The sequence below is a fragment of the Parasteatoda tepidariorum genome, chromosome X1, assembly GCF_043381705.1.
Source record: "Parasteatoda tepidariorum isolate YZ-2023 chromosome X1, CAS_Ptep_4.0, whole genome shotgun sequence".
NCBI lineage: Eukaryota > Metazoa > Arthropoda > Arachnida > Araneae > Theridiidae > Parasteatoda > Parasteatoda tepidariorum.
The window spans coordinates 73,909,151-73,924,483 of NC_092214.1; the positions used below are offsets into that span (position 1 = coordinate 73,909,151).

The 15,333-nt window shown below is 27.5% G+C and overlaps 1 protein-coding gene across 1 annotated transcript in view; it reads right to left on the reverse strand.

Annotated features, from left to right (window-relative positions):
- Nucleotides 1–6,150: 6,150 nt before the first annotated feature.
- Nucleotides 6,151–15,333, reverse strand: part of LOC107448395 (heparan sulfate glucosamine 3-O-sulfotransferase 1-like) — a 29,287-nt gene continuing 20,104 nt past the window's right edge. Inside the window, exons 3-4 of the mRNA XM_016063567.3 lie at nt 11,218–11,360; nt 6,151–8,431 (exon numbers count right to left, since the gene is read on the reverse strand). Of these exons, the coding sequence (XP_015919053.1) occupies nt 7,757–8,431; nt 11,218–11,360 (818 nt within the window). The 3' untranslated portion in view covers nt 6,151–7,756. The remainder of the gene's footprint in view (nt 8,432–11,217; nt 11,361–15,333) is intronic.

The following is a 15,333-nucleotide window of genomic DNA, read 5'->3' on the forward strand; positions in this document are numbered from 1 at the left end:
AGAACACAAATTTCCACAACACTATTTAAGGCACAAAAAGAGTGAAAAAAATTCTCATAGAACTACCAAAACAATAAAATGCGAAATTTCAAAATTGAAAATACGAGAGTTACTATTGTGACATAAGGGAAATAATTTAGAGTGATAAAAATGTTATTTTTTCTAGTCTTAATGATGCACAAAGCAACCCCTTTTGACGGTGCGCAGTTAAAAAGTGCATTGTTGTTAGCAATTATCTCACTCTTGAAACACTTTGTTTCAAAAAATTATTAGTTATTGACTTACTTGCTCATTAAAGATAAATGCTGTAAACACTATATTAAAAATGATATGCTATAAAACATTGGATCACAAATTTTTGAAGTCTTTTTTCATCAGCAAAAAATAGGTTTTTAACACGCTGAATTACAAGACAGTTTCATTAGCAATCAGAAGTCGAAGTATAATCTTAAATAATCAATATAGAGTTCAAAATAAATAACATCTAAAATTGATTCATTTTACATTAAAAATTAAGCTCTCATTTCGATTTTTTTTCATAATAGAATCATTTTTGGCATAAGTGGAATTCCACTTCTAGTACAGTTCATATTTTATGACGAGTTAAAATATCTTTTAAATTTTTTTTAACGTCTCTTCATTTTTTTTATGAAATCATGGGATTGAAAGAATTATTATCAAGGCATTAAATTGTTTTTCTTATAATATATTAAAGATTCAACATGGTGGGTGCATTATAAGAAAAAACAAGAACAATTATGGAATTATACAAATCGTTATAAACATTTCTCAATTATAGTAACATTTTTTACATTGATAGTTTTTTTTAACTTTTATATTGGCGAAGAGTTAAATTCAAAAACCTTTTTTCCTCACGATTTTTAGAGGGATGTGGACGGAGGAAGAAATTTTGAAATATGCTTTTAATTATTTTTATTTAATTTTCGTCATAATTATTTTGAATCATTTTTATTTGAACAATACTATTGCTCATCTGTAAATGGTTTTCAAGAAAAAATTATGACTGTTGTGTACTTTATTGATCTATTATTAATTCTATTAGATTGAGGTCTACCAGGCTATTAATGTATTATTAATCTATTACAATTGTACCCTATTATTTAATTTTCAGAAAAAAACTGTTATTGTTATATATTCTATTGGTTTTCTGTATTTAATTTTCGCAAAAAGAACTTGTGAATATTTTCAATATTATTTAACTTTTGCAAAAATAACTAATGATTGTTGTTATGTACTATATTGGTCATATTTATTTAGTTTTCACAAAAAAAACTTATTAACTATTGTGTGCTCCATTGTCCATCGTCATTAGTTTAAAAAAAAAGAAAGAAAAAACTGTTAGGTCTTGTATTGTTCATCTTCATTTAATTTTCACAAAACGAACTTATGATTGCTAGATACTTTATCGATCAATAAAAAAGATCAATAAAGTATCATAACTTCGCTTTGTAAAATTTGAATGAAGATAAAAATAAAAAAAATTGTTACGTACATTCAGGGGCAGAATTTTCTACGCATATTAAGGTCGTTAAGTAAACTGATGTAATTAAGTAAACTGACGTAAGATTATTTAATCACAGATTAAGGAGAATAATTTTCTTTCAAAATTATAACAATACAATTTCGTTCTCTCTTGAGATTTATATTACAGACAAATTTAAACATATACTTAGAATTTTAAAGGTAATTTTATCTTTGCATAATTTACTTCAGAGCTTCCAAATATTTAATATATTTTCCGTATCTGCATGATGTTTTAAATTTTTAAAGAAAAAGTTACACACGTTTTATAAATTATCCTACTTCTCAATCTAAAAAACGTAGAGCTCTAATATTTCATTATTTTTAAAAGGTAAAATTTTACTCTATTTTGAAAAGAATAAGAATTACAGAAAAAAGTAAATAATCTCAAAAATAATTTTTTTTTAAAGAAATGGAGGGTATAATTTGAAACTGTGACTTTCTTGGTGGTTTAATTTGAAAAACTAGTTATCCAATCTCAGACATTCTTAACTGAACACTGGTTCATCCTACTACTTTAATATATTTTAAAGCGTATTTTTGGAGAAAAAAAAGTTTCATTATGGTGAAAACATTTCTATTGCTGCTTTTAAAGTGGAATTATTTTTCATGCACTATAATAAACATTATTGATATTTTAGTGGTCCAAATTAGGGAACTTTTTTCTATGTAGGTTGGGTAATTTTTTTGGAAAACAACAAATTTTCACTTATTTAATTTAAATTATATCAGATGTTTAAGGAATCTGGCTATCAGTTCGATGTGATAAATTATGACAAAGTTTTAGGATAAACTATGATGTCCACAAGCATACAGAATTACTCCACGTACTACGTTTTTGATTCATTCTCTTCAACTAATTCAACTATTAATTCATTGTAATGTTTATGTTTACCCTTTTAATATTTTTTTATAGCTTCAGAGTTAAAACAAACATTTATGAGCTAAATCTTAAAGTTAAGAAAATCCGAATAAATATAATAATAATAATAATAATAATAATAATAATAAAATNATCTGTTTTGCAGGAGTGTCCATAACAGGACGTTTCACTGTGTGTGTGTGTGTATATATATATACATACATACATATTTCATATTTATTTATAACAATGCTTCACAAATATTTTTGTAGCTGATGTTAAGAATATATCACAAATTGTTTTGCATCGGATGTTAGCAATATTTTACGAATGTTTTTATTGCGAATCTTGATTGTTATACCGAACACACAAAATGACATTTGTTGATAAACAACCCTAAAGCATTATTCTACAGCAGAAATTTTGCTTGTTATTAAATTTTTAAGAACATTTACGGAATATTATTATATATATACTCTTTTTGTCAAAATATAATTTCTTCATGATATTTACTAATACTAAATATTTTAAATTAGCGAAAATATTTGATTCATATAACAATTTATATTTCCACTGATTCCTTGATTTCAGGAATAATATATTTTTTTCAACGTTGTTATTATGCACCTTTCGGTAGATTAGATACTAATTTTGAAAGACTTAATTGCATTTTTATTAATTATTACAATAAAAAAATATTTTTTCCTATAAAGATGCTGAGAATAAAAAAGTAAATAAGGAATTAGAACAATAATATATTGATCTATTATTCTTCGACATCTGATTGTTAGAAAGACAATTTATAAATATATCAGCTGCATTTAAAATATGCTTTGTAAATATATATCTAACATTACATTTTGATATGTAAATATGACAAATACTCAGTATCAAGCTACCACCATTATTCAGAGAAAAAAAAATTTCCACCTAGAGGAGGTTTGTACTGACTGTACTAAATTCCATGATATAATAAATGGCATGTTGAAATGTCAGGGCAGTTTTATCAGGAACAATGATATGTATTAAAAGACTATTTCATCTTGCCATTTTAAATATCAACTACCAAATAAATATTGCTATTTATACTCTAATATATTTCAGAAAAGTTACTTGATTTGACTTCGGGAAAGTTTTTTATGCAGATTTTCTCTGTTTACTACATTGTTAAACTCTAATAAGTAAGTTTTCGGACCTGACCATAAAACGATTCAGTGAAAGATTGCGTCAGAATGATACACGATAAACATTTTTCTTGTGGGTTGACAGCAACTTTCTCTAAAAGTTATTATTGGCTGATCACAGAATTAGCTCGTAATGCTTTTTTGTATGTTTGCACAATGAGTTTCACGTTTTTAGAATTTCTTGATTTCCACAAATTTTCTAAACTACCAATGGAAAAAGGATATGTATTTATTGAGGTATATTTTATTTATTCAAAAAATTATTTACTTCTTCAATTAAGAAATGAAATGAAAGAAACCGCTTATGTTGCGGATCTTACGTGGGACAGAATCTTGCGAAAGATGCGGCCTTTTCCTAATGATATGTGTTTGGTAAGGTTTCTTTCAATGTATATTTTAAAAAACTATTTTACATCTTTAATTAAAAAATAATAAGCGGAAGAATATTGTGTATCTAACGCGGGTTAAAATCTTGCAATAGATAATTATGTTCTTTTCCTACCGATATGTATATACTCAGGATTCTTTTAATTTATATTCTAAAATACTTATTTGCTTCTGGAATTAAGAAATAAAGTTACCGTGTATCTTTTGAGGGTGAATATCGTGGAAGTCACGCAGGACAGAATCTTGAGAAAGGCAGTTGTGTTCTTTTTCCAATGATATGTATTTATCGAGGTTTCTTTCAATTTATATTCTAAAAAACTTGTTTACTTCTTGACTTATGAGATAAAAAATGAAGAAACCGTGTATCCCTAAAGGGAGAATATCGTGGATCTCACGTGGAGCAGAATCGTGCGCAAGGATGTGTTCTTTTCCTAATGATATTTATTTGTTAAAGTATCTTTCAATTTATATTTTAAAAAATTATTTTACTTCTCCAATTAAAAAACGAAACCTTGTATTTCTTACTGGAGAATATTGTGAATCACACGCGGGTTAAAATCTTGCGCAGGATAATCGTGCACTTTTCCTAATGATATGTATATGCTGAAGATTCTTTTAATTTATATTCTGAAGTACTTTTTTATTTCTTGAATTAAGAAACAAAAATAAAGAAACTGCGTATCTTCTTGAGGGAAAATATCGTGAAAGTCACGCAGGATAGAATCTTGCGAAAGGCAGTTGTGTACTTTTCCTAATGATATGTATTTGTTGAGGTATCCTTCAATTGTCATCTAACAAAAAAATTATTTAATTATCCAATTTAGAAACAATTAGAAAGAAACCGTGAATCTTCGGGAGAATATCGTTGATCGCATGTGAGATAGAATCTTGTGGAGGATAATTGTGCTTTTTTCCTAATGATATGTATTGATTGAGGTTTCATCTAATTTATATTCTGAAAAACTTGCTAATTTCTTGAATTAGGAGATAAAAATAAAAAAACCGTGTATCTCTTTCGGGACAATATCGTGGAAGTTATGCAAGAAAGAATCTTGCGAAAATCAGTTGTGTTCTTTTTCTAATGATATATATTTAATGAGGTATGTTTCAATTGTAATTCAACACAAAATTATTTGATTATCCCATTTAGAAAAAAAAGAAAATAATTGCGATACTCTGGGAGAATATCATGGATCACACGTGAGGCAGAATCTTGCGTAGAAAAATTACGTTTTTACTAATGATATGTATTTATTGAGGTCATCTTTCAATTGTTATTCAACATCCAATTTTGAAATAAAAAGAAAAAAACCGTGAATCTGCTGGAAAATATTGTAGATCTCACGTGAGGCAGAATCTTGCGACGTTTTTTTACCAATGATATGTATTGATTGAGGTATCCTTCAATTCACACTTTTAAAAAACTTATTTATTTCTCCAAACAAGAAATAAAAAATAATAGTTTTTTATATAAATTTATTTTAAAATATAAGCTCTCAATATTATGAGTTTATACCAAAATATTCTGCTATGAAATACTAAATTAGCAATTCACAAATTACTTTGCTTATGTTTTACTTTATACTTTAGAATTAAAAAAAACAAAACCTATTCTATATTAGCCTAATAAAAACAAAATAATAAAGCTTGCAAATGAACCAAAATGATTCAATATTACTTATATTTAAAATTTTCAGCATGATTTTTAAGAAATAATTTTAATGTTCAACTTGAATATGCTTTCTGGAAAAGTAGAATAAAATAATTTTTTTTTATTTGAATTATCGTTTAAAAACTGGTTTATCATTTTTGTCTTCAGGTTTTTCTGTAAACTTTGTTGCCGTAGTTATCGAAAGAAATTCAATATTGCAAACTTTAGAACAACTTAATTAAGTCTATTTTCTAAATTTTCAATTATTAAAAGCAAATAATTTTGATTTTGAAATAATTAGTTGGATACTGAATTTCATAGAATCAATAGAACATAAATGGAATTTTAAAGGAGAAAGATTGTTAAGTTTAATTCGGTTTAGCATTTAAAAGTTTTAAATTAAACAATGCAATATCATAAAAGACTGACATTTTGAGTTTTGAACAATTGTTCAATTGCGATTTTTTATTTATTTATTTATTTTTGCTGTAATATTTGTTTAAAAGTGTGCTACTTTTTATAACTTTGCATTTAAAACTACAAAAAAGGGAGAAAAAAAAACTATCAAATTTAAGCTCTTAAATATGTTAGTAAGCACTTTCCTTAAAATATTAGGATCTTGCAAATAATAATAATCATAATGGCAATAAAAAGAAACTAAAGGTCACAAAAATTGGTGCTTAATTAAAATTATTTTTTTAATCCATTAGTTTTAGCACTTTTGCTTTTTCAGAACACAATTTTTGTAATGCGTTTTATTTTGTATTTTTAAATTTCAAGATTAAACTTATGTGCAATTAGTAATGCAAATAAACATTTTAATTGCTGATTTTTAATCTTTGTTAAATTTAAGTTTTGAGCTTTAATTAGTTTAATGAAAATGAATAAAAACTTCATTCTAAGCTAATTAGCAGTGAATTATGAATTTTAACAGGGATTGTAAATGTTTAACAGGAAGATTAAGGCAAATTTCTTTTGTTATTTTGGAAATAAAATCTGAAAAGTACGTCTTTAAAACATATTGATTTATTAGCTCATTTACGTAAAATCTTATCTTTATTTTGTACTTAATACGATAAAAAATCAAAAGTTTCAGATAAATATATCTTGTAAAAAAATATTTGCTCACGAGTAATTTTAAGTACAATATTTAGTAGCGAAGCTTAGTATAAAAATGATAATAGCGATAAAATGTATAATTCACGTATCAGAATCATTTTTTAAAATTATTGTATCATAGCCATCATTGACACGGAAAGACGGTGGTTATATGTTTCCCGCAATAATTAAAAATTTCAAAAAGTCCCTCCAATTATTTCAGATAAATAAAATAAAGTTTGATAGATCATCATTTGTTTGAACGCAACTAAGCAAATCACTCCCTCAGAAATTAAAAAATTATAATTATTTTGCTGATATTTAACAAATAATGAGAATTTTACTTCCGTGAGAGAAATTGTGAGAGCTTTTCTAACTTAATATTTTAATTTCGTCTCCTCCAAAAATTGGATATCTGAAACACCAATGCTATTGTTACATTTTCTCCAAAAGAGATTTATTCACCTTCTGAAACACCTATTTTTATGAAACTATTTAATTTCCTTTCTGAAGTATAAATTTTTGAGTAATGTCTTTAAATAAACTTATATGAAGGCATATCGAATTAATGCAATGCTATTAGGAAAATACTTCGAAAACATCCATTCAAACATAAATCGGACTTTAGTATTCTGCTTACATTAGTCTTTATTTCTCAATATATGAACAGTTTTCTTGCTTGTAAAGGAAGCATAAGATAATTATTTTTCTAAATTCCGTCATGTAATATCACCATGGTCTAAGATATATTGATATGTATATATTCGCTCGAAAAGTTAACGAACTTTTGATTGGTTTTGCAAAATTTGTAGTCTAAGGTAAGATTTAGATATGCACTGGTAGTTCATAGGACCTTCTCAAGATACCTCAAACAAAGCTCTTTTTCTTAATTATGATTAGAATGTAAAATACTAAGACATGAATTATATTTTGATAGGGAAGCATTGGGTATTTGCACCGATATAAAAAAATAATTTGTCGAGATTAAAAAAAGTCGTTGTGATGATAGCGAGATACAGAGCATGATATGTATTATTCTTCTGGCCAACCAAAATCTCGACCAGCAGCTCTGAAGAACATTTTATTATAAGGAGCGTAAAACTGACGCAGTTTATGAATGACTTGATCTGAGATTATCGGATGTCTTCTCCCTTTACTTTCATTGAGGCATTTCTCAGTCGTTTCATTTCGAACACAATAAAAACCTTTTGTTTTGTTGTAAAAAAAATTCTCTTTCGAGATTCTGTGCGCTATTCCGAGGAATTCTTCGATCCGCTGCACCTCCGGAAACGGATCTCGGATGAGATCGTCTCCATCAACGATATGGATCTGGCGACGAGGAAAAAGCCTGTGCCATTTTTCGTAGAAGATGGAATACATGCTGATGCGGACCGCCTTGTATGCTGTGTTGATTTGGCCATTGGGCATGAAAACGAGATCTTCAAAGGAGGCCAGTGCCTTGTCCTTCTTAGCTTTGTTAGCTGCCAGTTGAGCATAATCGGATATTAACCTTGTTACAGGGTCACGAACTATCAGCAACAATCTCACACTTTCATTCATAGCTCGAATTCTGGCTGGAGCTGAATCAGTGATGAAGTAAGCGGGACTTTTTTCAATGGTTATCTGATCTGGGAAAGAATAAGGCATCCTTCGACGGTACCACTCTAAACCCAACTTGTATTTGTCATCTTCGTCGAAAAAATGCACCTGAAAATCATTAACAATACAGCATTAAATACTATTAAAAAAATCAAAATTCAATACTCCAGCTTAACTTCACAAATTTTGATCAGTTGTTTATAGGTATGGCTTGCATATTGTTGTTAAAATTCAAATGATCTATAGTAAAGAATAAAAATTTAACACAGCTGCTAAAATCTTTTGGTGCTAATGATGTCACAATTGGCATCTTACCTAGTAAAATGGATAATGAATGATCATCTCGTTCAATTTATTGATATTTTCTTATATCATTTCATATTTAGTGGTTATTTAATTTAGAATTGCTTATACAAAATTTAAATATTCTTGGCTTTCCCAATCAAAAAAATTTTATGATCCATGCTAAAAATGAAGTCAAAAAGATACATCTATTTTTTTCTAACTGCAGGCACTGAACTTTCCTTCTTCATCTCGGAAGATGCCTGAAGTTTTGCTCAATTAACGTTAACCAGTGGGCACCTGTGAACCTAAGTCACGGAGGCAAGCAACATTAACCACGAAACACTACCACACATACCAGTTCATAGGGTGGGACACATTCACACAATAGAGAACAACACACAGAAAAACATCCATGCCCTGGACGAAATTCAAACCCCCCAGCCATTGGCTTTACAGTCAAGCAGGCTGACCGCTCGGCCACCTGGCCGGCTAAAAAATAAAAAATATATCTATCTATTAACGGGTGCAAGTTAATATTGAAATAAGGAAAAAAACGCTTCTGAAATTACTGCTGAGAAAGGTGGGATTAAAAACATAAAAACCTGTTTGAATTACCTTGGAAACAGATAGGGGCTAAAAAGTGATTCTTAGAAACAAAAAGGTCAAAACGGTATATGAGAGATGAAAAGCTATTATCGGAAATACTTCCAACTTTCATAGTTTCATTCAAACCGTTTTTGGAATTTTTCCTTCCGTTTTCCTTAATATTGATTCGGCAGAGTTCGATAGCGTGTTTTTTCCCCCTTTTTTTAATATTAATGCGCAACCCCTATATATATATTTTTGACTTCATATTCGACAAAAATTCAGAAAATATGTATTACAGGTGGTCATTACGGGACACCCTATATATCGAATCCAAAATATAAGTATTGTTTTCCACAACAGAAACTAATGTATTATTTGAAAATAAAAAAAATGAGTTTGATCTCAGCAGGAAGAATAAATCTCATATAAAACATACTTCCTCTTTTTCCGTTGCTAAAATGAGCTTTTTTAACTAATCATCGGACGGCATGAATCTGAAGTAAAATTTTAAATAAAATTTTATGTAACCCTATTGAAAAAATGGTATTGATGGTGTGTTAATACTTTTTTTTTACCCGAATACAATACACAAGTCAATTACAATACACAGTAGCTAACAGATTTATAAATTAATTAATAATAAAACTTATACATTGAGCTACTTCAAACAATTCAAAAAATGCCATACTTAAGTATTGTTTCCCTCTTTATCAATCGCTATTCCTGGAAGCAGGATAAAATAAAATATAATAATCTCAGCATAAAAATCGAAATATAGGGGGGGAGGCATAGATCGCTAATCTTTGAATTGATAAATGGTCTTAATCTAGTACAATTGCTTTCAAATTTAGCACATTGTAAGTTATCCTTCAACTTTTTGGCATTGCGTTCAAATTATATAAAGACTTCTTTTTGATGAAAAGAAGTTAAGATTATTAAATGATAAAATGAAAATTAATTTAATATTCATTAAAATTCTAAAACTGCTTTCCATCTCACTAATGGACATAATAAATACAGCATATGATTCGCCTCACTAAAAATTACCGGAAGATTGTACCATCCTGTTTTTACCCCGCTTCACCTCATTGAAGTAATATTACGCTATTTCCAAGTAAATAATATTTAGTGTCAAATTTATTTATTCTTTTGAAAATTTTTTTCTTCAGCTTAATTTAGAAGTGAAACCTAAATTTATTTAATTCGAAAATTTGCATTATTCAAGTCATGGATTGAGATTAAAAAAAATATTTATATTACGCTTTCCATAAGTGGTATTTTTTTATTAAAGTTTTTTAATTTCTTTTCTTTTTTTTTTTGCACTAAAATATTGTGTTCCAGTTTTCACTCTTTCGAAAACTCTCACTTTTGCTGATAATTGATAATTTTACATTGACATTCGCCTTCTAAATAGTAGAAAACAAAGACGTCATCATTGCCTGCCTGATGAAATTTGAATGTAGTATAGATTTTCGCACATGCACACACAGAAAATATAATTTGTCTTTTCAGTTCTCTCAGGCAAACAAACTGATTTTTGTATATTTTTATCTTGTCGTCTTCGGTAATGTTTTATAAGGTTATCAATATAATTTTTTTTTTTAAATTTTTACAGCTTAAATATGAATTTGTGACCTTTAAAGTATTTTTTTTTATTTGTATTATTAAGGATGACATTCAAAAGCTGCGGGTAATGTTGGGATAGTACATTTGATATGTTGCCGTTCATGAGCATTCGATATACGTAAAGGAAGAACAGTTTCAATTGCACGAGTTTAGTAATATCCAATCCAAATCGGTAGACATCAAAGTAAATGCATCCTAGAATCGTCTTTGTGCGCATGAAAGAAAACGCAATGAAATTGCATTTTGCCAGTCTTGTCAAAAACGGATTCCTTTTGCAATAAAATAATAAAAAAAAAGAAAAAAATAGAAAGCCAATATTGTTATAAGGAACACTACATTTTTTTTTACAGAAAACAAATAATGTGATTTTCATCAATTGATTGAACAAACATTACCTCGTCCGATGCTTTCTGGATGGATGGATGCAAATTGAGGAATTCCAAAAGCGCTCGAGTACCACATTTCCTGACGCCTATGATGATGCATTGTGGAAGGCGTCGTTTTGTCCTTGGGAATCGAACTCTCATACTCTCAACATCTGAAATAAGACTATTTCATTTTATTTATGTATACATAATTATAGTTAATACTATATATATATATATATATATATATATACAGAGNTGGAGCTCCGCCTTTGCTAGAAAATGTCTTAAATATACTATGTGAAGCTAATAAAATATGTTTTGCCTTCCAACTGCTATCTGCGTGGCCTAACATCACTCACCATGACTGCTACCCTTTCATATATATATATATATATATATATATTCATTCTATTCATTTCCATGAATAAGAATAGAATATTTTAATAATTTTTATAAAAAATTTATATTTTCCCAAACATAAAGGACTTGGGAAAAATGTCCAGCAGCCAAAATCTTTATGCATTTTTTAAGTACTTTTGCACCATAGAATTCATTTAAACGTATTCCAGAAAAACTAAGGCAGTCTTATTTTCCAAAAAACGACCATATATTGTTTATAATAATAATAATAGAAGAACATTTTTTTAATAGAAATAAATTTTGTCTATAAAACAGAAAATCAGGACAGTTTAAGCTGCAGGAGAAAAATGTCGAACGCTTTGTGAATTTCTTATTATTTTTTACATCTAGGGATGCATTTAAAAATGATACAATATTCATGTTCGAAGATTTTATACCATATATTTATACCAAGAAATATTTTTGAAACATCTGATAATGATGGAAATACTCCCAGGATTTAATCTGGTTTCAATCAAGTAATTCTGTCCCACAAAAGTACAGAAAAATCACCTTAACTCGTTATGCATTTTCATGCTATAATAAAAAATCATTTTTGGATACGAAATAACTTAAAATTTTGTTTTCCTCCAGAAAATTGTTTTGCTTTAAAATTTTGTACAAGATGTTTTGCGTCTTTGGTTGTAACTGCAAGACATATCAAGCTCTAAAGAAGTCAGATATTTCTCAGAAACAGTTCGACCAATTATGTTCAAATTTTATATTTTTCCATATAAAATTACATTCTTTAAAATCATGTAAAAATTTGTGTACCTTACAATTAAATTTTTTTTATCTATTATTAAATAAAATAGTAAAAAATAATAAATAATTATTATTTTTTTGAGCATAAAAATATCTTTGGTTGAGCGAATTTTATAATTTTATGCAAACATGTTTCAATTCAATTAAACAATTCTCTAGATACGGCAAAATGCGCAAAAAGTAAAATTAACATAAAAGGGTCCAAACTTTTATATCCTGACCTACAACTCTCCTGATCAAACTATTACTATATTTCCTAGATTGTAGTTACCTCCTCCCATACTTCGGGGGTTAGAAATCATAATCCATCAAATAAAAGACATGTTTATTCAGAAAAAGTGCATTTTTGCATCTGATTTTATAACTTAAAGTATCATCTGCTCTAACTAATTAGCATATTTTAGATTACTTCCTCGAACCATTAAGATCGAGTACTTTCAGGGGGGTAGCTACCAAAGAGGAAAGAGGGGCAGTGCTCCAATGTTCCCGAGTATAAGGGGCCCACAAAGTACAAAAGTTAAATTGTTTTGATATCAATAAAATTCAATTTAATTTTTTACAAAATTTACATTTTTCTGAATGCTTTAAATTATAATTGATTATTTAGTAAATTATAATTTTTAATTATAATTTAATAAATCTTCATTAATTCCGTGGTATATTATGTTTTCCTATCGTAATTTTTATAAAAATTCTTACAGCAAAAACTACTTTGCATTAATTTAAAGTGGGTCTATTATTTCAGTCTTCCTTTTCCATTATATTTTCATTATTTTAAATTTGCTTAAAACAAATTTATTCAAAAAATATCAATATGCGAAAAAAATTCTATTTTTAAATACTTTCTAGTTAAAAAGATGGGTCATTACATATTAAAAGCATCAAAGTACCGGGGATTGAAAGGGCCCCACTTTGTTTTCCACGGAGGCTCCGAGGCTTCTATTATACGAGAAAATCCGATCATTGAATCAAAAGTTATAAGAGAATGTTTTTTTCCTTTTTTTTTTACTCGCTCACTGTTTGTATAAAAATCTAGGTTTTATTTACAAATATTTAAATGGAATGTTCTAAAATTTTCTAGAAAAAAAAAGTTTTCATGTTAATTAAAAAGAAAATTAAAGATAATTATTTTAATAAACTTAAAATTCTGCTGGAGAAATGCGTATTGTTTCTGAGAAAAAAAAGTTTTTAAAAAATGGAAGAGTTGATGAAGAGATGGAGTGAATAATTTTAAAAATTTGAATTTTTAAAGTAGTGGCTAAACGTAAATTTTTAAATGAACTAGCAGAAAATATGAAACTACGCATTAATAAAAAATTCAAATACAAAAATTCCGTACTTTTCTTTCACATTTTAAATGCAAATTAAAACTACTTTTCTAAACAATGAGAAGTATGACGCAGAAAATTCAAGAAGGTAATGATGAAATTATCTCCAGTTCCCAGAATGATCATCTGCTTGCAAATTTTAAAATAATAGAATGTATTTAAAAAAAACTCTAGATTCGCGTAAATGACTGCAGAATTGAATATGTATTTGGAAAGAAGTGAAAAAAACAAATGAAGAAAGAAAAATACCCACAAGAAACAAAATTATAACAATGCTCAACTGCAGAGTTAAAAAATTGAAATTCATGGCTCGAATTTGAAGGATTTAAAGCTCTACGTCATAAATTTGGCCATAATTATAAAAAAAGCTGACAAATAAATATTAAAGGGTAGATTATTAATTAAGAGAGAATATTCAAGATGTTATTTACTATATTGTATACAGAATATTAGATACATAGATATAGAAACAGTTACTTTATATGTATTTTATGTACGTTTTTTTAATATATTTAGTTATTTATTTCAGTACTTTTAGTTATTTTAATATATAAAGTTAATATTGTTAGTAATATACCGCTTCGAATTATAAGAGTTAAGTAACTAAAGCAATAAGGTAACAAAAAAAATCTAGGGTATGGAATAAATTTGTTTTGGTCTTCTCAAACTAGTCAAGTCCATTTTGTTACAATCATTCGGGTTTTTGAAGACATGTAAGCATAGTTTTTAGAATAAAAATTTACATATTGGTAAAATATTAATTAGTTGTGGCTTAGGTTGATTCGTTTATTCTTATTCAGTAAGAATTTAATAAGATTGCCTTAAATATTAGATAGTTTATTAATGTTGTTAAATTTTTCCGCTTACTCTTCCTTTTAGTAAAACAATAACTAATAAAAAACTAATTAATAACATAAAATGCATTACTTATGGTATCAAAACTTCTGCAAAATAGTATTACGGTGAACAAGTGACGTAATTAAGAGATGTCTACATTATAATGTAGAGAAAACTGTGATTTCTTATATCTTTCTGATATTCTGAAATTATTCAAAGAAACGTTAGATTATGATGTTATCTAATTTTAAACAAAAAAATATTTCTTCACATAACTTTTTTATATAAAAATAGCCCATTGCTTCAGTTTATATAAATAAATATGCATTTCATTTATGAGATTAAGGTAATTTTGCCTAGAACATTCTTAGTCAGTTAACCCGTAACTGGTAAATTCTACTCTTTTTGTGGAATTTTTTTTGTTTGTTTTCTTTTCGTTTTGGTGGTTGTGACGTAAGTCTTATGCATGTCTAATTTCACAAAAATTTGTTTGCTTTCTTCATAGCGTAAAAATACTACCACATAGTAGTTACGTTTGTTTATACTTAAATTATTTCCATATTGAGGTGGTGAAAAACATTTTACAAACATTTATTAAATGGAACAAACTTAACTACAGTAAACTTTTTCGTCTAAGATTTTGACAAGTTGAAAAATCCATCAATAAAATATTTAATGCAATCCCCATAGTGCCACTCAATAAATAAAATAAAACAACGTTTTCATGTCAATTAAAAATATTTCATTAGTCCGATTTCTAGAAAAGAATAAAATTGAACGACAGACAAGGAAAGTGAATTTCGCGTTCAGCGCT